This window comes from Melospiza melodia, chromosome 25 (assembly GCF_035770615.1).
Source record: "Melospiza melodia melodia isolate bMelMel2 chromosome 25, bMelMel2.pri, whole genome shotgun sequence".
In the NCBI taxonomy this organism is placed as follows: domain Eukaryota; kingdom Metazoa; phylum Chordata; class Aves; order Passeriformes; family Passerellidae; genus Melospiza; species Melospiza melodia.
The window spans coordinates 10,493,611-10,518,126 of record NC_086218.1 but is presented as its reverse complement, the minus strand read 5'-3'; the positions used below and the strand labels follow the sequence as shown (position 1 = coordinate 10,518,126).

Genomic DNA, 24,516 nt, shown 5'->3' with positions numbered 1-24,516 from the left:
AACCTGGAATTATCCCAAATTTAACACAGGGGAAGACCCAAATCCCAGCCAAATCCCACTCAAATCCAGGTCAAATCCAGGATTTTGAGGATCAGGAATCTTGGAATTCCTTATTTCCAGCAGGATGGGGAAAAGGGAAGAAGTGGAAATAATTTCCCCCAGAAATCCCCTTTATCAGGGAGCTGGATACGAGAGAAAAACCCTGGAATTATCCCAAATCTAACACAGAGGGAGGAGGAAACCCAAATCCCAGCCCCTCACTCAAATCCAGGCTCAAATCCAGGATTTGAGGATCAGGAATCTTCCATCCTGATTTCCAGATCATCTGGGAGCAGGAATTTTTCATCCAGGGGAAAAAAACCTGGAATTATCCCAAATGCAACACAGAGGGAGACCCAAATCCCAGCCCTCACTCAAATCCAGGTTAAATTCAGGATTTTGAGGATCTGGAATCTTGGAATTCTCATTTCCAGCAGGATGTGGAAAAGGGAAGAAGTGGAAGAAGTGGAATTTCCTCCAGAAATCTCCATTATCAGGGGCTGGATCCGAGAGAAAAGCACTGGGATAAATTTATAAATCCAACTGGATTTCCCCAAAAAAATCCCCTCCTGCCCCAGGATTGGGTGTCCCTGTGTCCCACAAAGTGTCCCCAACAGCAGGAGGTGTTTGGATCTCCTCTTTTGGGGACAAATTCAGCAAATCAGGGTTTTCCTTCCCAAAAAAAAGCTTTTTATGAGCTGGTTTCTGCGCCCCCTCACCCACCCCTCAAATTCCTTCTTCCCTTTCCCAGCTCCAAGGATGACTTGGGAATGGGGATTTATTGAGAAAGGGAATTCATTAATTGGGAATGGGGATTCATTAATTGAGAAAGGGAATTAATTCACTGAGAAAGGGAATAAAGGGAATTCATTGGGAAAGGAAAATTATTGAGAAGGGAATTCATTGAGAAAGGGAATTAATTCATTGAGAAAGGGAATTCATTAATTGAGAATGGGAATCCTTTGAGAAAGGGAATTAATTCTTTGAGAAAGAGAATTAATTCATTGGAAAGGGAATTGATTGAGAATGGGAATTCATTAATTGAGAAAGGGAATTCTTTGAGAAAGGGAATTCATTAATTGAGAAAGGGAATTCTTTGAGAAAGGGAAATTATTGAGAAAGGGAATTGATTGGGAATGGGAATTCATTGAGAAAGGGAATTCTTTGAGAAAGGGAATTCATTAATTGAGAAAGGGGATTCTTTGAGAAAGGGAAATTATTGAGAAAGGGAATTCTTTGAGAAAGGGAAATTATTGAGAAAGGGAATTGATTGGGAATGGGAATTCTTTGAGAAGGGAATTCACTGAAAAAGGGAATTCATTCTTTGAGAAAGGGAATTCATTAATTATGGGAATTCATTCATTGAGAATGGGAATTCATTCATTGAGAAAGGGAATTTTTTGAGAAAGGCCTTTATTGGACGGAAGAGCAAAGAAAATCAGGAATTAAATCCACGTGGATGTGGAGCCACCGAGCCCAAGGGGTTTGGGAACTTTTCCCCCCCCTGACACGAGGGATGGGGGTCACAATGTCCCCCCCAGGGCTGCCTGTGGATACCACGAGGAAAAATCCCAGGATTCAGACCTGGAAAAGTCACAGGAAATGGAAAAAAAAAACAAACAAAAAAAAAACCAAACCAAACTCTGAAAACAATGAGGAAAAATCAAGAGTTTCCTTAAGTTATGGGGAGGGTGGGGGTTGCCAAGGGAATGGTCCATAATTCCATAATTCCTGCCTGGAATGACTCGTGGGGGGCACAGGGAGCTTTGGACACACCTGGGGCAACGTGGAAAAGGGTCCCAAAAAAACCCCAATCAACCCCCAAAAATTGTCCAGGATGAGACCAAAACCCTGCTCAGAGCATTCCTGATCCCACAGAGCTCCCAGAGCCTCTCCAGGACCACGGGGGGCTCCTGAGGCTTCCAGAACCTTCCTCCTTCCACCTGCCATGATTTCACAGACCCCCAAGGATCCCATCCCAACCTGGGGCAATAAAATCTCTTGTGGCTCCAACTCCAATCTCCTGGAGTGCAGGAAGATCCCAAAAATCCCCTTTTTTTTGATCCCAACCTTTTTCCAGAGAAGGGTACGAGGGATGCAACCCCTCTTCGGATCAGGCCCCTACTGGAAAAAAAAAAAAAAACAAAGCAAACCTTTTCTGATACAAAAAAAAAAAAAGAAAGCAAAACACTCCCAAAACCTTCCCAATTTAGGGCTAACGAGGCAATTCCGTGGAGCAGAAGGAAAAATTCCTGGGAGAAGAGCGCTCGGTGCTGCGATCCCACAGGGTGGGGCCCCCTAAATCCTGCTACTGGGGGGGTCTGGTGGAATTCTCAACGCACACCTCGAGCTGGGAGACGCCCCTGGAACCTTCTGGAAGGCTGCAGAACCTTTGCCAGCAGGGTCAGAATGTCCATCTCTCCTGCACTGGGCTGTCGGAGGCGTCGGGGTTTGGGATTTGCCTGCTGGAATCTTCCCCCTTGAGGCTCTTCCTGCACACCGGACACGTGTCGTGCTGGGGGGGGAGGAAAAATTTCAATTTAATGTTTTAAAATGCAGCAATATTTCTATGGCAAAATAGAAATTGTAGGGCAGTTAGTTGAGTTTAGTTTTAGGAAGTTTTTCATGAGTTTTAGTATTATATAATTATATAATTCCCCCTTGAGGCTCTTCCTGCACACCGGACACGTGTCGTGCTGGGGGGGGGAAAATTTGAATTTAATGTTTTAAAATGCAGCAATATTTCTAAGGCAAAATAGAAGTTTTAGGACACTTAATTTAGTTTATTTTTAGGAAGTTTTTCACTTTCTTCTTCATGAGTTTTAGTATTATATAATTATATAATTCCCCCTTGAGGCTCTTCCTGCACACCAGACACGTGTCGTGCTGTGGGGGGGGGAAAAAATCTGAATTTAATGTTTTAAAATGCAGCAATATTTCTAAGGCAAAATAGAAGTTTTAGGACACTTAATTTAGTTTATTTTTAGGAAGTTTTTCATGAGTTTTAGTATTATATAATTATATAATTCCCCCTTGAGGCTCTTCCTGCACACCGGACACGTGTCGTGCTGTGGGGGGGAAAATTTGAATTTAAGGTTTTAAAATGCAGCAATATTTCTAAGGCAAAATAGAAGTTTTAGGACACTTAATTTAGTTTATTTTTAGGAAGTTTTTCATTTTCTTCTTCATGAGTTTTAGTATTATATAATTATATAATTCCCCCTTGAGGCTCTTCCTGCACACCGGACACGTGTCGTGCTGTGGGGGGGGGAAAAAAATCTGAATTTAATGTTTTAAAATGCAGCAATATTTCTATGGCAAAATAGAAATTGTAGGGCAGTTAGTTGAGTTTAGTTTTGGGAAGTTTTTCATGAGTTTTAGTATTATATAATTCCCCCTTGAGGCTCTTCCTGCACACCGGACACGTGTCGTGCTGTGGAGGGGGAAAAAATCTGAATTTAATGTTTTAAAATGCAGCAATATTTCTAAGGCAAAACAGAAGTTTTAGGACACTTAATTTAGTTTATTTTTAGGAAGTTTTTCATTTTCTTCTTCATGAGTTTTAGTATTATATAATTATATAATTCCCCCTTGAGGCTCTGCCTGCACACCAGACACGTGTCGTGCTGTGGGGGGGAAAATTTGAATTTAAGGTTTTAAAATGCAGCAATATTTCTAAGGCAAAATAAAAATTGTAGGGCAGTTAGTTGAGTTTAGTTTTAGGAAGTTTTTCACTTTCTTCTTCATGAGTTTGAGTAGTTAGAAATAATAATTAGTAAGAAATAATTAGTTAGAAAATTTTGCATTGCAGGCTGGGGGTGATGAGTTATTAGGTTAAAAATCAAAATAATTTGAGTGTCGATTCTTAATTGGACAGTTTATCCTTAGAGAGAAAACTCGTTAGGGTTAGGTTTATTTTGCAGCTTGTAATTTGAATCCTCAACATCCAATATACGTCATATATTAGGTGCAATATAATATATTCCATTCTCAAAATTCCATCTCTAACGAAAAGAAAAAAAAGATAAAATATGACGAAAATGGGTTTTTTTGGGACCTTACCAGCTCGAGCCAGGGCACGATGCAGCTGCTGTGGAAGACGTGGTTGCAGGGGAGCTGCCGGACCTGCTCGGCCACGGTGTAATCCTCCTTGCACACCGGGCACTCCAGCCCCGTGTCTGTGGGGATGGGGATGGGGGCAGCGGTCAGGGATTGGGGCGGGGGCAGCTCGGGGGGCTGGGGCAGAGAGGGGCGGGCAGGGGGCACAGGGGGAACGGAGGGGTGGGGTAACGGGGGCTTGGGGGGGATGGGGATGGAGCAGGGAGCGAGGAATTGCTGCCAGGATCATCCATCCATCCATCCATCCGTCCATCTATCCATCATCCATCCATCCATCCATCCATCCATCCATATCCATCATCCATCCGTCCATCATCCATCCGTCCATCATCCATCCGTCCATCATCCATCCGTCCATCATCCATCCGTCCATCATCCATCCGTCCATCATCCATCCATCATCCATCATCCATCCATCCATCCATCCATCATCCATCCATCCATATCCATCATCCATCCATCCATCCATCCATCATCCATCCATATCCATCCATCATCCATCCCTCCATCCATCCATCATCCATCCATCCATCCATCCATCATCCATCCATCATCCATCCATCCATCCATCCATCCATCATCCATCCACCCATCCATCCATCCATCCATCATCCATCCATCCATCATCCATCCATCCATTATCCATCCATCCATCATCCATCCATCATCCATCCATCCATCCATCATCCATCCATCCATCCATCCATCCATCATCCATCCATCATCCATCCATCCATCCATCCATCATCCATCCATCATCCATCCATCATCCATCCATCCATCCATCATCCATCCATCCATCCATCCATCATCCATCCATCATCCATCCATCCATCCATCCATCATCCATCCATCATCCATCCATCATCCATCCATCCATCATCCATCCATCCATCCATCCATCATCCATCCATCATCCATCCATCATCCATCATCCATCCATCATCCATCCATCCATCCATCCATCCATCATCCATCCATCATCCATCCATCATCCATCCATCATCCATCCATCATCCATCCATCCATCATCCATCCATCCATCCATCCATCCATCATCCATCCATCCATCATCCATCCATCCATCCATCATCCATCCAAAAATCTGGGGCTGGACAATGCAGAGAACAAAGAATTCCTGAGCTCCTTTGGTGATCCCAGGGATTTTCGGATATTCCAAAATTTCACAATTTCTGCCCAGCTCTGTGGGCTCAGCCACGTGGAATTCCAGCTTCCCAGAAAAGAGGATGAGAGAAGGGTGTGGAAAACCACAGGATAAAAATATCCCGGGTAGAAATGTCTGCTTTAACCATAATGGAGGAGTTGGGTTCTGGGAGGGATCCTTGGGGTGAAAAATTCATGGAATTTTAAATTGCAAAGCCAGGATTGTGCTGAGACACCCCCAGGTCCCTGATGGGGTGAAAAATTTATGGAATTTTAATTGCAAAGCCAGGATTGTGCTGAGATATCCCCCAGGTCCCTGCTGGCAGATTTCCACAGCACTCCCAGAGCAGAGTGTGTGGAGTGTGAAAGGGAAGAAGGGATTGAGAGCACAAACAGGGATTTGGGATGGGAAAATCATTATAAGAGGGGAAAACAATCATGGGGATGGGAAAAAAAAACATCATGGGGATGGAAAAATCATTGTGGGGAGGGGGAAATCATCATGGGGAGGAGAAAAAACCATCATGGGGATGGAGAAATCATCATGGGGAGGGGAAAAAAAACCATCATGGGGAGGGAAAAATCATTGTGGGGAGGGGAAAATCATCATGAGAAGGGAAAACAATCATGGGGAGGGGACAAAAATCATCATGGGGAGGGGGAAATAATTGTGGGGAGGGGGAAATCCTCATGGGATGGGAAAATCATCATGAGAAAGGAAAACAATCATGGGGATGGGAAAAAAACCATCATGGGGATGGGGAAAAAAACCATAATGAGGAAGGGGAAATCATCATGGGGAGGGGGAAATCATCATGGGGATGGAGAAATCATTGTGGGGAGGGGGAAACAATCATGGGGAGGGGGAAAAAAAAAACATCATGGGGAGGAGAAAATCATTATGGGAAGGGGAAGAGTCAGCATGGCACATTTTAGGACTCCCCACACACTCTGGAGAACGCTGGAGCTCCAACATTCCTGGGAGCACCGAAGCCCAGAGGTGGCAGCAGCAAAGCTGGGGAGCTGCCAGCCTCCAGCCCAGTTCCAGGGGCACAAAATGGAAATGGGGGAGCTCAGGATGTCAAAGAGCAGCACCCAAGTGCCCGTGGATGGTGGGGATGGAGGCACTCACCGACTTGTTCCTGCGTCACCGGCACCGTTGGGAGCGACGAGATCTTCTCCTTGTCTGCTGGGGGGGGCCCTGTGTTCTCCAGCTGGCCCAGGAGCTGTGCAGGGGGAGAAAGCCAAGCTCAGGAGCAGGGATGGGCCCCTGGAGCTGATGTGGTGAGTCCCGTTATTCCCATTAAAAGGGATGGGTTAATTCCCATTTAAAGGGATGGGTTAATTCCCATTTAAAGGGATGGGTTAATTCCCATTTAAAGGGATGGGTTAATTCCCATTAAAAGGGATGGGTTAATTCCCATTATTCCCATTAAAAGGGATGGGTTTATTCCCATTATTCCCATTAAAAGGAATGGGTTAATTCCCATTAAAAGGAATGGGTTATTCCCATTATTCTCATTAAAAGGAATGAGTTAATTCCCATTAAAAGGAAAGGGTTAATTCCCATTAAAAGGAAAGGGTTAATTCCCATTAAAAGGAATGGGTTAATTCCCATTAAAAGGGATGGGTTAATTCCCATTAAAAGGGATGGGTTAATTCCCATTATTCCCATTAAAAGGGATGGGTTTATTCCCATTATTCCCATTAAAAGGAATGGGTTAATTCCCATTAAAAGGAATGGGTTATTCCCATTATTCCCATTAAAAGGAATGAGTTAATTCCCATTAAAAGGAAAGGGTTAATTCCCATTAAAAGGAATGGGTTAATTCCCATTAAAAGGGATGGGTTTATTCCCATTATTCCCATTAAAAGGGATGGGTTAATTCCCATTATTCCCGTTAAAAGGAATGGGTTAATTCCCATTAAAAGGAATGGGTTTATTCCCATTATTCCCATTAAAAGGGATGGGTTAATTCCCATTATTCCCATTAAAAGGAATGGGTTAATTCCCATTAAAAGGAATGGGTTAATTCCCATTAAAAGGGATGGGTTTATTCCCATTATTCCCATTAAAAGGGATGGGGTTATTCTCATTATTCCCATTAAAAGGAATGGGTTATTCCCATTATTCCCATTAAAAGGAATGAGTTAATTCCCATTAAAAGGAAAGGGTTAATTCCCATTAAAAGGAATGGGGTTATTCCCATTAAAAGGAATGGGGTTATTCCCATTATTCCCATTAAAAGGGATGGGTTATTCCCATTATTCCCATTAACAGTCACGGGATAATTCCCACTAAAAGCGCCCGGTTGAGTTTATAATTTTATTTTTATTATTATTCCCATTCAAACCTGCATCTGACTCTGTGTTCTTCATTATTCTGTGATTTTACGTTATATTAAAGAATGCTATACTAAATTATACTAAAGAATAAAGGATGCAGACAGAAAGCTACAAAGAATGATAATGAAAATTCCCGACTCTCTCTTCATTGGTTATTAAGTCAAAATAATTTACATGAAACCAACCAACCAATCTCCAAACCACATTCCAAGCAGCAAAACACAAGAGAAGCAAATCAAATTGGTTTCATTTCTCTGAGGCTTCTCAGCTTCAATGCTGGGTGTAAAAAAAAATTGATTTTTTGCAGGGAACGTGGCAGCGGCACTGACCTGGGTGACGATGGCGTCGAGGCCGCTCTGTCCCCACGCGTAATCGCCGGGGCTGGAGTGCAGCATCCCGCTCCTGCCAACGGGAGAGGCCAGAATTGCCCAGAATTCCCAAATTCCCAAGGCTGCCTGGGATTCTCTGCTGGGATCTGGGAGATTACTCACCAGGAGAAGGGGTGCTGCGAGCCAGGGACGGCTGAGTTGGCGAAAAAGCCGGCAAAGATCTGCTGGATTATCCTGGGAAAGGAGGGAAGGGTGAGTTCAGCCAGGGAATGAACGGTGGGAGGAAATAAAGGGCAGGAAAAGCAGGAATTGCTGCTCGTGGCTGTGAAAATCCCTGGAGAAAGCTCCAAAATAGAGAGAGAGCAGGTGTGGGACAAAAGCCTTGGTCTCTCTACATTTGGTAGCTATAGCCACTTTCTCTTTCCTATTCTTTTCCTTTTCCCCCAATTCCTTTAACACATTTACTATGGTCATTTAATAAAGGTGCATTTGTTTTGATTGATAATGCAATCCCCTTTCCATGCTGGGACACCCAGCAGAGCTCACTCAACCCTTTCCATGCTGCTTTTTTACTGGTTGTTGCTGGTTTTCAGTTATTGAACCATCACGATTCCTCTTTTTGATGGTGCCACCCAGCAGAGCTCACTCACCCCTTTCCATGTTGGTTTTTCACACTCCAGATCAGTTATTGAACCATCACCACTCCTGTTTTTGATGGTGCCACCCAGCAGAGCTCACTCACCCATTCCATGCTGGTTTTTTGCACTCCAGATCAGAGCCCACTCCATGCTGGTTTTCACACTCTAGATCAGTTACTGAACCAGTTTTTGATGGTGCCACCCAGCAGATCTCACTCACCCCATTCCATGCTGGTGTTTTTGCACTCTAGATCAGAGTTTTTCCAGCAGAGCTCACTCACCCATCCCATGCTGTTTATTTCACACTCTATATCAGAGTTTTTCACACTCCAGATCAGTTACTGAACCAGTTCCTGACAGTGCCACCCAGCAGATCTCACTCACCCCACTCCATGCTGGTTTTTACACTCCAGATCAGAATTTTTGAGCAGATTGTCACACTCTAGATCAGAGCTCACTCGCCCCTTTCATTGTTGGTGTTTTGCACTCTAGATCAGATCTCACTCACCCCATTCCATGCTGGTTTTTACACTCTAGATCAGTTACTGAACCAGTTTTTGATGGTGCCACCCAGTAGAGCTCACTCACCCCATTCCATGCTGTTTTTCATACTCTAGATCAGAGCTCACTCACCCCATTCCATGCTGGTTTTTACACCCCACATCAGTTACTGACCCAGTTCCTGATGGTGCCACCCAGCAGATCCCACTCACCCATCCCATGCTGTTTATTTCACACTCTAAATCAGAGTTTTTCACACTCTAGATCAGTTACTGACCCAGTTCCTGATGGTGCCACCCAGCAGATCCCACTCACCCCATTCCATGCTGGTTTTCACACTCTATATCAGAGTTTTCCACACCCCACATCAGTTACTGACCCAGTTCCTGACGGTGCCCCCAGCAGAGCCCACTCACCCCTCGATGGCCGGCGAGCGCTCCGGCCGGGAGCTGCTCCGTGCCCGGTACCTGCGGGGCATGGGCAGCCGTGGGGGGCGGCTGGGACCCCAAAGCTCTCCCGGGGCACCCCTGTCCACGTCCCTGGGCTCTGCATCCAGCGAGCTGCTGCTCAGCAAGGGCCGGAAATCCGGGAAGAACATCGTGTGGTCCAGGTGGTCCCAGAGCTGTGGAGAGCGCGGGGTTAGGCTGGGGGAGGGTGTGGGTGGGATTGAGCTGGCAGAGGGGGGCAGGGATTGGGTTAATTGTGGTAATTAGCAATGAGATCCAGGTGTCTGAGGTTAATTGTGATAATTAGCAATGAAATCCAGGTGTCTGCTGTTAATTGTGATAATCAACACTGAGATCCAGGTGTCTGCTGGTAATTGTGATAATTAGCAATGAGATCCAGGTGTCTCCTGTTAATTGTGATAATTAACACTGAAATCCAGGTATCTGCTAGTAATTGTGATAATTAGCAATGAAATCCAGGTGTCTGAGGTTAATTGTGATAATCAACACTGAAATCCAGGTGTCTGCTGGTAATTGTGATAATTAGCAATGAGATCCAGGTGTCTGCTGTTAATTGTGATAATTAACACTGAGATCCAGGTATCTGAGGTTAATAGTGATAATTAACACTGAGATCCAGGTGTCTGCTGTTAATTGTGATAATTAACACTGAATTCCAGGTATCTGCTGTTAATTGTGATAATCAACACTGAGATCCAGGTGTCTGCTGTTAATTGTGATAATCAACACTGAGATCCAGGTGTCTGCTGTTAATTGTGATAATTAACACTGAAATCCAGGTGGGGCAGTTATCAGCTGTTAATTGTTAAAATATACAGTGCTAAAATCAGGTGGGGCAGGCATCAGCTGTTAATTGTTAAAATTAATGCTGTTAAAACCAGCTGCTAATTGTTAAACAGTTATCAGCTGTTCATTGCTAAAATTAATGCTGTTAAAATCAGGTGGGGCGGTTATCAGCTGTTAATTGTTAAAATTAACACAGTGACAACCAGATGGGGCTTGTTAACAGTCAATTAACAGTTACCAGCTGTTAATTGGGCAGTTGATTTATCTCTTGTACAATTAACATTTCAGTGGAGATATCTTTTGTTCATTGAGTGTCCCTGTGTGGTTGATAAAATTCCAGAATCCCATTGGGTGATGCTGTGCCCAGGGGGAGGAGCCAAGAATTCCTACCTGGATACAATCTGAGGGTTTGGGACACCCAAACTTTTCCCACTGGAAATTCAGGAATTTCTGGGATATCAGGATGGATCTCTGTGAAATTCAGGAATTTCTGGCATCCAAACTGATATCCAAGGAATATTTTGGATAAATGGACCCAGATGAAGAGGGGGATACCTGAAGGAAGGAATTTAGGAAGGAAGGAATTTAGGAAGGATGGATCCAGATTGGAATTCTATTTGGTGACCCCATTTCTGGCCCAGGATTGAGTGGATTTCCTCCAAATTTCGACTTTAAAATGGAAATATTCTGGAAAATCTGGGAGCAGGAGAAACCTCCTCACCTGGCTGAGCATTCCCAAACAAATCCCAGGATTTTCCCTCAATCCTCTTTTTCCTCTCACGCCTAAAATGTCAAGTTTTAGTCTTCTAAAAGTCCCCAAAATCCTGGAAATTCTCAGGAAAAAGGAGGAAAACTCACCTCTGAGAACTGAGAGGAGGGGCTGTCATCCAGGGAATTGCTGTCAAAAAAACTGGGAAAAAGAGGAAAAGTGAGGGCAGGGCTTAATTCCTAAAATCCCCCCTGAGATTCCCAAATCCCCTCCTGTGTTTGCTGAAATATCCCCAAAAGGGGTGAAAATAGAGAGAAAAATAAGTAAAAAAAATAATTGAAAAAAGGGTTTTCACTTTCAAAATATGAAAATATTTTTAAAATATAAAAAAGGGAAGAAAAAAATTAAAAAGGGAAGAAAAAAAAAGACCAAAAAAGTCAAAAAAAAGAACTGAGAAAATAGGAAAAAGATGGGTTTTTTTCCCCCTAATTATGAAAAAGAATAAGAAAAAATCAAAAAGGGGGAAAAAAAGGCCAAAAAAAGAGAGAAAAAAGAGGCAAACACAAAAAATAGTTAAAAGGATTTTTTCCCCTAAATAAGAAAAAGAGGAACAGAAATATTAAAAAAGGAAGAAAAAAAGACCAAAAAAGAGAAGAAACCCCCCCCAAAAATAATGAAAATTGGGTTTTTTTACTAAATACTAAAAAATACAACTATTTTTATTTTCTTTAGGAAAAAAAAAAAATTTTTTTCTTTAAATTCTAAAAAAGGTAACAAAAAAAATCATAAAGCTAAAAAAAAAAAAAAAGACCATAAAGTGTAAAAATATCAAGAAGACCAAAAAAGCGGGTTTTTTTGGTAAATGATAAAAGGGTAAAAATACATTAAAAAAATAGTAAAAAATGGCATTTTTACATGGAGTATCCTCATTATAAATTGAATTTCTCTGGATTTTTGGTACCTGGAATCATCAGTGACTTCCTCGATGAAGCCGGACTCACAGCGAGGGCAGGTGTATTCCTGGCAAGGCAAAAAGAATGAAAATTAATCCCAAAATATTTCAAATTCTAAAGAAAAAATCTTCCCCTTCAGGAAGATTCCTGATCCCGGATGTCAAACAGCTCAAAACAACAGAAAATCTGAAAAAAAAATCTGAAAAAAATCTGGAAAAAAATCTGAAAATCCCCTGGAATTTGGGCACCACAGCTGCAGAGGCCAGGAACAAAATTCCTCCCAAGAATAAAATTTTTCCCTGTTCCCATTCCCAGATTTTTATCCCAGAATGAAGAAAAAAAATCCCAAAAAAAAACCCCAAAAAAATATTTCCATGGATCTTCCCTCTCCACATGCCAGGAACTGGGAGAATCCCAGATTTTTTATTGAAATATTCCAAATTTTCAGCGTGGATTTTGTGGAATCTCAGATTTTTTATTGGAATATTCCAAATTTTCAGCGTGGATTTTGTGGGAATTCCTCTCAAACCCAAATCCTGGAGCAGAATTTTGAGTTTTAAATAAGATTTTTTTTTTGGGTTGGATCAAATTTTACCACTACCAGCAGCAGGTGGGATGCTGCAGCATCCCTGGGAGCTTTGGAATATTTTTATTTTTGGAATATTTTTATTTCTGGACTATTTTTGCTCTTGGAGTCCATCTGGAAAGTCTCAGCTTGCCACCCAGGAGCTGGAGAGAGATAAAAATGGAATTTGGGAGAAATAACTCTGCAGGGAGGGAAAGGGGAACAGATGGTGGGTGGGATCCTGCAGATTGCCCGGATTTTCTCTGGGATATTTCCAGGGATTATTCCCTAAAACTGGGATAATTCCATGGATTTTCCCTGGGATAATTCCCTGCATTTTCTATGGGATATTTCCATGGATTATTCCCAGGAACTGAGATAATTCCATGGATTTTCCCTGGGATATTTCCAGAGATTTTTCTCTGGAACTGGGATAATTCCCTGGATTTTCCTTGGGATATTTCCAGGGATTATTGCCTAAAACTGGGATAACTCCCTCGATTTCCCCTGGATATCTCAAGGAACTGGGATAATTCTCAGGAATTTTCCTGGGATATTTTCAGGGACTATTCCCTGGAACTGGGATAATTCCCTGCATTTTCTGTAGGATATTTCCAGGGATTATTCCCAGGAACTGGGATAATTCCCTGCATTTTCTTTGGGATAATTTAGGGGTAATGGACAATCCCCACTCTGCCGGAGGAGCAGAGCAGGATGAGAATGGGACGAGGGTTATGGAATGATCCATTTCCATCAGGAACAGAACATTCCCGCAGCCCCTTTCCAGATGTTGGGGGATCTCCTGTTCCATGAGGGAACAACTTCGGGGGCTGGAGGTCACCCCTCCCTCAGGGGCCCCGGGAGCCATTGGGGGATCCCCCCTGTCCCTCCATCCGCCCGGGCAGCTCGGGGCTCTCCCCCCGGCCCTCCCCGCTCGGGGCTCCCCCTCTCCGGCCCTCCCTTCCCGGGGCTCACCGGCAGCTTGGGGCTGACCTCGCCCTTGCAGCTGTGGCAAAAGAACCGGTGCTGCTGCACCGCCGCCGCCGCCTCCGCCATCTTCCCTCACAGCCGCCGCTGCCGTCACTCCTCCCAGAGCAGCGAGCGCGGGCCAGAGCGGCCCCGCACGTCCGGTCAGCTCGTCTGCTCCGCGCCCAGCCTGCAAAGCGCGGCCGAGCGGGATAGAGCGGCCCCACAAGGGCGGGAAGCGGAAGGGCGCCCCCTGGTGGGAGCCGCCCATTGGGAGCCGGGCAATGCCGGGTGGCGGCAGCGGAAGTGACGTAGCAGGAAGCGGAGCAGGACGGCGCCGTTGTCATGGCGGCGGTGATGGCGGCCTAGGCCGGGTCTGGTGGTGAGAGCGGGGGGACACCGGGACGCCGGGACGGGGAAATCCCGGCTGGGGGGACACGGGACCGCGGGGACAGCGCTGATCCTCCCTCGGGAGGGGATCTGCAGCGGGGTCAGCCTCTGTCCCGTCTCTCTCCATCCATCCATCCAGCTGTTCGTTCTTCCCTTCCTCCCGTTCCGTTCCCGCGATTCCGGAGCCGCCGCGATGACCCAGGCCGAGCTCCGGCTCTGCTCCCTCCTGCTGCGGGAGCATTTCGGGGAAATCGTGGAAAAAGTCGGGAATTCCCTGCTCCGGACGGGCCCGCGGCCGCTGCGGCTGCTGGTGGGGGACACGGGGCTGCTCCCGGATCAGGTACGGGGCGGGAGGGGATTTTAATATTAAAGTGATCTCATATTGTTTGGAATTAACCGGAAAATATTTGAAATTATACGAAATTAATGTGGAAGCAATATGAAATTATTGGAAGTTAATATGAATTTAGAATTAATTTGAAATTTATATGGTTTTATTTCCATTAACAGGCACGGGTTTATTCCCACTAAAAGGAATGGGGTAATTCCCGTTATTCCCATAAAAAGACACGGAGTTATTCCCGTTCAAAGGGGTGGGGTAATTCCCATTAATCTCATTAAAAAGGGGCAGGTTTATTCCCATTAAAAGGGACAGGGTAATTCCCATTAAAAGGAATGGGTTTATTCCTATTATTCCCATTAAAAGGGATGGGTTTATTCCTATTATTCCCATTAAAAGGGACAGGGTAGTTACCATTAAAAGAGATGGGGTTATTCATATTGGAAAGGAATGGGTTCATTCCCATTATTCCCATTAAAAGGGATGGGGTAATTGCCATTATTCCCATTAAAAAGGATGGGTTATTCCCATTAAAGGGAATGGGTTTAGTCCCAGTATTCCCATTAATAGGAATGGGGATATTCCCATTGTTCCCCATAAAAGGAATGGGGTTATTCCCATTAAAAAGGAATGGGTTTATTCTCATTATTCCCATTAACAGGCACAGGGTAGTTTCCATTAAAAGAGATGGGATTATTCCCATTGGGGTAATTCCCATTATTCCCTTTAATAGGGACAGAGTTTTTCCCATTAATAGAACTGCGGTAATTCCATTATTCCCATTAACAGGCATGGGGTTATTCCCATTATTCCCATTAAAAGGCATAGGGTTATTCCCATTATTCCCATTAACAGGCATGGGGTTATTCCCATTATTCCCATTAGCAGGCATGGGTTAATTCCCATTATTCCCATTAAAAGGGATCGGGTTATTCCCATTGGGGTAATTCCCATTATTCCCTTTAATAGGGACAGGGTAATTCCCATTAATAGAACTGGGGTTATTCCCATTAACAGGCACAGGATAATTCCCCACCAAGAGGGCCCAGTTAAATTTATCATTTTATCGTTTTTGTTGCTAATTATTCCCGCAGGTGAAGAAGGCGCTGTGCGTGCTGCTGCAGCACCAGCTGGCGCGCTTCGAGGCGCAGCCGCGGGGCTGGGTGGAGTACGAGGCGCGGCGCGAGCGCGTCCTGCGCCTCCTGCGCTACCCCCGCTACATCTACACGGCCAAGGCGCTCTACGGGGACCCCGGGGAGCTGCTGGTGGAGGAGCTGCTGCTGCACGGGCACCTGCCCATGAGCGCTGCCGTGGCCAGGGTGGCCGACCGCCTCACCGAGACCATGGAAGGTGGGAGAGAAACTCAAAACAATGGGGTCTGGGAAAGGGGAACGGGATCAGAGATACGGTGGGGTGGCTGATCACCTCACCGAGACCATGGAAGGTGGGGGAGAAACTCAGGAAAATGGTGTCCCTGTGTTCTCCTGAGCCTCAGGAACATCCAGGATCTGCTCTTGGACAGGTCATGGAGACCATGGATGGTGGGAAGCTCCTCAAAACCCAGGGCTTTATCTGGGTTTGTGAATGTGCCCAAAGGCTCTGGGGGTGCTCGTGGCAGTGAGGACACCCCGACCACGTTCTCCAAAGCCTCAGGACCATCCCACACCCACCCCCCCCGTGTCTCTCCTCCCACCCAGACGGGAAAACCATGGACTACACGGAGGTGTCCAACACCTTTGTGCGCCTGGCAGACACCCACTTCATCCAGAGGTGCCCCACGGCCCCAGAAGTGCCCCCAAATGGCAAAGTGCCACCAGCCCCTGCCCTGAGCATCGCTGACAAGGACATGTACACGGTGCCCCGCCTCAGCCTCGTCGGTGAGACCCCACAACCCCAATTCTGGGCTGGGAAATTGGGGATTTTTTGGGTATTGACTGCTAGGATGAAGTAGAAGTTGTTGATTTATGTTATGTATAAATGAAATTTTAAGTTTTAAAAATAGTTTCTAATTAATCATTTAAATTTTAAAAATGATTCTTAAATTATTTTTAAATTATAATTTAAATTTTAAAAATTATTTTTAAAATTATAATTAAATTTTTTAAATGTATTCTTATTTAGAATCTATAATTTAATTAAAAATATTTTTAATTATTTAAACATATTAAATAAATTTTAAAATTATTTTAAATTATTTAAAAATTATTACTTAAATTTAAAAAATATTTTATAATTTTATATTTTATATATATATAATTATATATTGTTTATAAACTTAAATATTTACAAATTATTTACAAATTATTATTTACTTTAAAAATAAAATTATTTTAAATTTATTATTTAAATAAAAAAATTTTAATACTATTTATATATATTTAATATAATTTTTGGGGTTGACAGGGAAAGGGAAGAGGAGACGCTCGTGTGACGAGGAAGAGGAGGGAGAGCACAAAGCCAAAAGGCAGAAGCAGGAGGGAGGAAGCTCAGAGGTACTGGCAATGCTGAGATCCATATTCCCAAAACATCTTCTGAGGAAACCAGGAATTTTGGTTTTTCTGGCTCTTTTTCATCATAATTTTTTGTGGCTCCTTTCTCTCGTTTTTATGGCTCCTTTTCACCGTTTTTCCCATTAAAAGGGATGGAGTTATTCCCATTAAAAGGAATGGGTTTAGTCCCAGTATTCCCATTAATTGGGATGGGGTAATTCCCATTTTTGTGGCTTTTTCCTCGTTTTCCTGGCTGCCATCCCTCAGTTTTGTGGCTGCTGTTCCTTAGCTTCCTGCACCATTTCCCTCTCCTTTCCTGCCCCATTTCCCTCTCTTTCCCCCCTATTTTCCTGCCCCATTTCCCTCTCTTTTCCTGCCCCATTTCCCCCTATTTTCCTGCCCCATTTCCCTCTCTTTCCCCCCTATTTTCCTGCCCATTTCCCTCTCTTTTCCTGCCCCTTTCCCCCCAATTTTCCTGCCCCATTTCCCTCTCTTTTTCCCCTATTTTCTTGCCCATTTCCCTCTATTTTCCTGCCCCATTTCCCTCTCTTTTCCTGCCCAATTTCCCTCTCTTTTCCTGCCCATTTCCCCTCATTTTTTGTCCTTTTTCTCCCCCAGGCTCCCCCAGATGATGGCATTTACTGGCAGGTCAACCTGGAGCGTTTCCATCAGCATTTCCGTGACCAGGCTCTGGTCAATGCCGTGGCCAGCCGGATGGACCAGGTCTGTGCCTGCCCCTGGGGCTGTTCCAGATCTAATTCCAGCTTTTCCTGCTCCAATTCCAGCTTTTCCTGCTCCAATTCCAGCTTTTCCTGCTCTAATTCCTGCTTTTCCCACTCCTTTTCCTGCTCAAATTCCAGCTTTACCTGCTCTGATTCCAGTTTTACCTGCTCTAATTCCAGCTTTTCCAGCTCCAATTCCTGCTTTTCCCTCCCAAATTCCAGCTTTTCCCACTCTAATTCCAGTTTTCCCACTCTGGAACTGAGCTTTTCCCACTCTAGTCCCTGTTTTTCCTGCTCTGATTCCTGCTTTTTCCCACTCCCTTTTCCGCTCTAATTCCTGCTTTTCCCCCTCTAATTCCTGCTTTTCCCACTCCTTTTCCCCCTCTAATTCCCACTTTTCCCCCTGTAACTCCCCCTTTTCCCAGAGCAGACCAGCAGTGAGGTGGCGAGGAATTTCCCCCTAGAATTCCCACTTTTCCCCCTGTAATTCCCATTTTCCCAGCACAGACCAGCAGTGAGGTGGTGAGGAATTTCCCACTCTAATTCCAGTTTTTCCCACTCCTTTTCCCCCTGTAATTCCCCTTTTCCCAGCACAGACCAGCAGCGAGGTGGTTCGGACCATGCTGCGCATGAGCGAGGTCACCACGGCCTCGGGGGCCTCCCACACTCAGCCCCTCTCCTCCAATGAGGTGGGTCCTGGAAAAAGCTCTGGAATCCTCCTGGAACCCGAAATTCTGAGAATTTCAGGTTTTTCTGGGTTGGGAGGGGATGTTGGTTTGCTTTTCAGAATAGTATGAATGTGTTTATTAATATGAATATATGTTATATATAGAATAAAAGATATAATTATATATAATATTATACATAATACATTATATAATATATAATATATAATAAATAATATATACTATATAATATATAATATATAATATATAATATATAATATATAATATATAATATATTATATATTATATATTATATAATATATAATATATATAACATATAACATTATATATCAGATACATTATATGTCATATGCTATATATTATGTTATATATTATATGTTATATATATGCTTATATATAATATGTAAGCATAATATATAATTATATAATAATATATAAGTATATATATATAATATATAGGGGCTTATATCATATATATATATAATTATATATTATGCTTATATAGATAATACATATGGTATTTATATATATGGTAAATAATTTATATATATATTATATAATTTTCTATATATATTATATTATTATAGTGTATTATATATTATATATGTTCTTTGTTTTCTTAAGTAATATACCGTATAAAAATATATTATTTATAATATATTAAATATATGAATATCTTATGATATATTAATATATATTAATTGATACTATATAATTTCAGATATTATATTATATTTATTTAATGGTTTTGTACTATATTGTCTTATATTCTATGATATTCTATTATATGAGTTATATTATATTATATTATATTATATTATATTATATTATATTATATTATATTATATTATATTATATTATATTATATTCTTTTAATGTGTTGTATATTGTATATTATAATATATAATAGCATATATTATATATTTATAGAAACATATAAAGATATATATAATTTAATATATTTATTATATATTAGATATTACATATTTTGTAAAATCTTTGCATATTATATGTAATATATGATATATATCATACATATAATATGTTATATGTAATATCTGATATATTATATATTATATATATATATATTATATATAAAACCTAATAAACATGTATCATCTCTACACATTTAATCCCAATCCTAACCAAAACAGAAAAAACCTCTACAATGCAATTTTAACCCTTGGAATCCCTTGACATTCCCTGTTTTTTTTTTCTGATATTTTTTAGATTTTCAGGTCTCTCCCAGCTGGGTACAACATTGGGAAGCAGGTGCTGGACCAGTACCTGGCACTGCTGGCTGATGATCCGGTGAGCCTGGGCCTTTAATTCCATTTTTCCTCCCTTGTTCCTCTGCCTGAGGCTAAAACATGTTTTACTGAGAGTTTAAGGAAAGTTTTTAACAGGTACTTAAAGATTTTTAAAGTTATTGAACAGATATCAAAGATGTTGAAATTATTTATCAGGTATTAAATAACATTCTGTATTCTATTTTATTGGCATTGAAGGTATTTAACAAGTGCTCAAGATTTTTAAGAATACTTGAGTTATTTAACTTATAATATATAAAGTTTTAACGTTATAGTTATAATTTTAAGTTAAAGTTATAAAAGTTGTAATTATAAGTTAAAGATATTTTTCCCCTGAAATCTTCTCACTCTTCCTACTCCAAGTTTGAAGGAAAATTCCAAATTTGAAGTAAAAATCCAAATTTTGTCTCTGCAGTTGGAGTTTGTGGGGAAGTCGGGGGACAGTGGAGGGGGCACCTACACTGTCAGTATCCTTTGGGGTGATTTTGGGGGATTTTGGGCAGATTTGGGGTGATATTGGGGATTTTGGGGTGATTTTCAGGGGATTTTGGAGATTTTGTGGAGAATTTGGAGGATTTTCTGGGGGTTTCAGGATAATTTGGAGGGGAATTTTGGGAGGAATTTTGGGGTAGGGATTTTGGGCATATTTGGGGTGACTTTGGGTGATTTTTGGGTGATTTTGGGTAGATTTGAGGGATTTGGGGGTGATTTTGGGTAGATTTGAGGTGACTTTGGGGGAGTTTTGGGTGATTTTCAGGGGACTTTGAGAGTGATTTTCAGGGGATTTTGGGCAGATTTGAGGACGATTTTGGGAGTGATTTTGGGCAGATTTGGGGCGATTTTTTGCACAATTTTCCTCGACCCCAACCCCTCCAGACCTGCACAAGGCCCTGGTGTCCCTGGCCGTGTCAGATTTGGGCAGATTTGAGGGATTTTTGGGGTGATTTTTGTGTGATTTTCAAGGGGATTTTGTGAGTGATTTCTAGGGGATTTTGGGAATGATTTTTAGGGGATTTTTTTGGTGATTTTCAGGGGGTTTTGGGAGTGATTTCTAGGGGATTATGGCAGTGATTTTGGGCAGATTTTAGGTGACTTTTGAGGGCATTTTTGCACAATTCTCCTTGACCCCAACCCCTCCAGACCTGCACAAGGCCCTGGTGTCCCTGGCCACGGCCACGCTGGAGTCCATCGTGGAGGAGAGGTGACCAAGGGGACCTGGAGCCCCCTCCTGAGCTTCCCCCCAGCCCCTTCCCCACATCCCTCCCTCACTCCCACCCCTCCTGGGCAGGTTTGGCTCTCGCTGTGCCCGGATTTTCCGGCTGCTCCTGCGCAAGAAGCACCTGGAGCAGAAGCAGGTGGAGGATTTTGCCATGATCCCAGCCAAGGAAGCCAAGGACATGCTCTACAGGTTGCTCTCAGAGAACCTGGTGGCCTTGCAGGTGAGGGGTTTGCCCAGGTGTGACAGGTTTTGGGCACTTCTGAGTGATCCTACCTGGAATTTGGGCCCTTTTTACTGAGAATTTGAGATTTTCTGTGCTGCCAGGCACTGACCCCCCAGGAGGACACTGCCTGTGACCTGAGGCTGGGGAGAAATCTGCCAAAATTGAATGATAGAACTGGGATTGTGGGTGTGGAGTTTGAGTAGAAGTGTGGAATATCACAGGGTGGAAAACTTAAGAGTTTGAGGTTTTAAAATGTAGGAAAAAATATAAAACAAGATGGGGATTTTAGGGTGGAGGCTGGTCCTTCACTTTCTTCTCCTCCTTCTCCTTTTTCTCTTTCTTCACCTTCTTCTCCTTCTTCTTCACCTTCTCCTCCTTCTTTTTCTCCTTCTTCTCCTTGATTTTGGGTGGTTTTGTGTAATTGGATTAAAAAGTCCCCATTGCAGGCCGTGGGTGGTTGGTTATTGGGTTAAAAGTAAAAACAATTTAGGTGTAATTTCTTAATTGGGCAGTTTATCCTTTAAAGGCCTTGCAGAGAGAGAGAGAGACATAGATCTCCATTTTTAGTTTGTTAAAGCGCTGTAAAACTCAGAGTTTGTGAGGATGAACAGAGATAAAAATTAATTAATTACTTGCATCTAAAGAAGAAATTCCATCTCACACATTTAATCCCAACCCTGGCAAAGAGAAGCGAAGGCTCCACAGGGAATCCTGAGGGGTGAGGGAACACAGGGACACCTCCAGGGAAGGGGATGCTTCCAGTTTGTCCCCACCACCCCTCTGCCCTTGCACAGGAGATTCCCAAGACCCCAGACCACGCTCCGTCCCGCACCTTCTACCTGTACACGGTGAACGTGATGGCTGCTGCTCGCATGCTGCTCCACAGGTGCTACAAGGTGAATCCCAGACACCACGGGTCCTGCTCCTGGTCTGTCCAACACCACAGGTCCTGCTCCTGGTCTGTCCAAGATCACAGGTCCTGCTCCTGGTCTGTCCAAGATCACAGGTCCTGCTCCTGGTCTGTCCAACACCACAGGTCCTGCTCCTGGTCTGTCCAAGGTCACAGGTCCTGGTCTGTCCCTGCAGGAATTGCCAGGGAATCCAGGCCCTGATGCAGGGAACCGTCCCAGAGGTGCCGTGTCCAGGTGTCACAGCCCCTCCCTTGTGGTGCCACAGGGGTGGCAGCAGCTCCATCCTCTGTGTGCGCCCTGTTGGGTTTTTGGGAGCGTAGGGGCCCCTTGGGAAATCATTTCTATATATTATCTATATTATATATTATATAGTTTTTAATATATCATATATCATATATAAAAGATCATATATATTATAATAATATATTATATATTATTATTATATTATAACAACATATATATTATTTAGGAAAACAAATAAAATATATAATATATAATATATAATATATAATATATAATATATAATATATAATATATAATATATAATATATTACATATTATATATTACATATTACATATTACATATTACATATTAATTATATATGGTATGTGTTCTTTGTTTTCCTAAATAATATATAATATAAAAATATATTATTTATAATATATTAATGTATTAAGATATGTTATTAGTACACCTGGGCCTGGTTCCTGTCCCTCTGGAGCTCCTTCCTCCTCCAGGTGTGACATCCCCTCCTTCCTGGTGCCACAGGGGTGGCAGTGGTTGTCCCCATGTCCCCCATCGGTGGCAGTGGCCGTCCCTGTGTCCCCCATTGGTGGCAGTGACTGTCCCTGTGTCCCCCATTGGTGGCAGTGGCTGTCCCTGTTGTGACAACGACTGTTCCCATGTCCCCCATAGGTGACAATGACTGTCCCCGTGTCCCCCATTGCTGTCAGTGACTGTCCCCATGTCCCCCATCGGTGGCAGTGACCATCCCTGTGTCCCCCATTGGTGGCAGTGGCCGTCCCCGTGTCCCCCATTGGTGTCAGTGACCATCCCCGTGTCCCCCATTGGTGGCAGTGGCTGTCCCCGTGGTGACAATGACTGTCCCCATGTCCCCCATAGGTGACAATGACTGTCCCCGTGTCCCCCATGGGTTTCAGTGACCGTCCCCGTGTCCCCCATTGGTGACAATGGCCATCCCCATGTCCCCCATGGTGTTCCCCAGTGCTCCCCTCACGCCACGCTGCCTTCTCCCCCGTTCCTCCCGCAGAGCGTGGCCAACCTGATGGAGCGGCGGCAGCACGAGATGCGCGAGAACAAGTGAGCTCCGTCGGGGGCGTTGGGCTGGCACGGCGGGCACGGCCGCCACCGCCACCTGCCCGTGGTGTCCCTGTCCCCCGGCAGGAGGCTCCTGGAGAAGTCCCAGCGGGTGGAGGCCATCCTGGCCTCCATGCAGGCCACGGGGGCGGAGGCGGCGCAGCTGCACGAGGTGGAGGAGATGATCACGGGCCCCGAGAGGCAGCAGCTGGAGAACCTCAAACGCAACGTCAACAAGTGAGGGGGGAGCCGTGAGCACAGGGGGAGAGGAGGGTTGGGATCTGTGTTTCAGAAGGCTTGATCTGTTATTTTATTATATATTATATATTATATATTATATATTATATATTATATATTATATACTATATACTATATACTATATACTATATTTAATATATATATTTATTATTTTATTAAATGATATACTATTATTAATATATTTCTATATCAGTAAATACATAAATATAATAATATATAAAGTATAGTAATATTCTATTATAATAATAAAATATATTGATTTAATAGACATATAATACATAATAATATATATCATATTCTATGTAATATAATATATAATATATAGTATAATATATAGTGTGTTAATTATAATATAAATATTAATTTATATATTATATAGTAATATATTAGTTAATATATATAATATAATATAATATAATATAATATAATATAATATAATATAATATAATATAATATAATATAATATAATATAATATAATATAATATATAGATAATAAATAAATAACATATAAATATATATAATAAATGAATATAATAAAATATATTATAAATATATTAATATTATATAATATATGGGACCCTGCCCATCCCTGTGTGTCCCCCAGGCTCGACGCCAGTGAGAACCAGGTGGATGAGACCATCTTTGTGCTGGAGTCCTTCATCGAGAGCACCATGAAGAGGCCGTGAGGGACGGGACAGGACGAGGACAGGGACAACAAGAGGGACGAGGATGGCAGTGGGGACAGGGAGCAGGTGCCTCTGCCCGCAGTGCTTGTGCTGCTGAGGAGAATAAAGGAACACTTGGTAATAATGCGCCTGTGTGTCAGGATCCTGATGGCAGACTGCAGGAGGCACTGCCAAACCAGCCCGAGCTGGCATTGGTGCCAGTTTGGGTCTGGGAGGCATCCTGCAAAATGCAGAATTTCAGCAAGCATCATCCCACTCCAGCCCCAGGTCCCCAAACACCAACACCAGCCTTCTCCCAGGTGAACAAAACTCACCTGCCCAGGTTCCTGGTGCCAGTTTCCTGTGGCCCTCGTGGGCTAAGGCTGGTTCCAAGGAAAAAGC

At 43.1% G+C, this 24,516-nt stretch overlaps 2 protein-coding genes across 4 annotated transcripts; one reads left to right on the top strand and one right to left on the bottom strand.

The window, feature by feature from the left end:
• Positions 1 to 1,418: 1,418 nt before the first annotated feature.
• Positions 1,419 to 13,714, bottom strand: LOC134429395 (E3 ubiquitin-protein ligase RNF115-like). 2 transcript variants are annotated; one of them, XM_063176549.1, is made up of 9 exons: positions 13,592 to 13,714; positions 12,060 to 12,118; positions 11,248 to 11,299; positions 9,553 to 9,758; positions 8,160 to 8,231; positions 7,998 to 8,070; positions 6,455 to 6,548; positions 4,102 to 4,217; positions 1,419 to 2,554 (listed from the first exon to the last, which is right to left on the bottom strand). In XM_063176549.1, the coding sequence occupies exons 1-9, from the start codon at positions 13,670 to 13,672 to the stop codon at positions 2,444 to 2,446; spliced, it is 864 nt and encodes a 287-aa protein (XP_063032619.1). In that variant the 5' UTR covers positions 13,673 to 13,714; the 3' UTR covers positions 1,419 to 2,443. The 2 variants fall into 2 exon arrangements, with proteins under 2 accessions (XP_063032619.1, XP_063032620.1); XM_063176550.1 differs by having other exon boundaries at positions 13,610 to 13,708.
• Positions 13,715 to 13,897: 183 nt separating this feature from the next.
• Positions 13,898 to 24,259, top strand: LOC134429382 (DNA-directed RNA polymerase III subunit RPC3-like). 2 transcript variants are annotated; one of them, XM_063176534.1, is made up of 15 exons: positions 13,898 to 13,964; positions 14,112 to 14,312; positions 15,407 to 15,662; positions 16,010 to 16,189; positions 16,716 to 16,804; positions 17,420 to 17,524; positions 18,120 to 18,212; positions 19,440 to 19,520; positions 19,935 to 19,986; positions 20,660 to 20,720; positions 20,808 to 20,958; positions 21,756 to 21,857; positions 23,144 to 23,193; positions 23,278 to 23,427; positions 24,054 to 24,259. In XM_063176534.1, exons 2-15 carry the CDS (start codon positions 14,166 to 14,168, stop codon positions 24,133 to 24,135), a joined length of 1,599 nt encoding a protein of 532 aa, XP_063032604.1. In that variant the 5' UTR covers positions 13,898 to 13,964; positions 14,112 to 14,165; the 3' UTR covers positions 24,136 to 24,259. The 2 variants fall into 2 exon arrangements, with proteins under 2 accessions (XP_063032604.1, XP_063032605.1); XM_063176535.1 differs by lacking the exons at positions 23,144 to 23,193; positions 23,278 to 23,427; positions 24,054 to 24,259 and adding an exon at positions 21,998 to 22,297 and having other exon boundaries at positions 21,756 to 21,907.
• The last annotated feature ends 257 nt before the right edge of the window (positions 24,260 to 24,516 follow it).

Excerpts from the sequence above, each read along its gene's own strand:
- LOC134429395 (XM_063176549.1), bottom strand. The coding sequence starts at position 13,672 with ATGGCGGAGGCGGCGGCGGCGGTGCAGCAGCACCGGTTCTTTTGCCAC. Across the intron at positions 8,232-9,552 it reads CGCTCGCCGGCCATCGAGGG|GATAATCCAGCAGATCTTTG; the intron begins GTGAGTGGGCTC and ends CTCCTTTCCCAG. Across the intron at positions 4,218-6,454 it reads GGTGACGCAGGAACAAGTCG|ACACGGGGCTGGAGTGCCCG; the intron begins GTGAGTGCCTCC and ends CCATCCCCACAG.
- LOC134429382 (XM_063176534.1), top strand. The coding sequence starts at position 14,166 with ATGACCCAGGCCGAGCTCCGGCTCTGCTCCCTCCTGCTGCGGGAGCAT. Across the intron at positions 15,663-16,009 it reads CCTCACCGAGACCATGGAAG|ACGGGAAAACCATGGACTAC; the intron begins GTGGGAGAGAAA and ends CCTCCCACCCAG. Across the intron at positions 19,521-19,934 it reads CACTGCTGGCTGATGATCCG|TTGGAGTTTGTGGGGAAGTC; the intron begins GTGAGCCTGGGC and ends TTGTCTCTGCAG.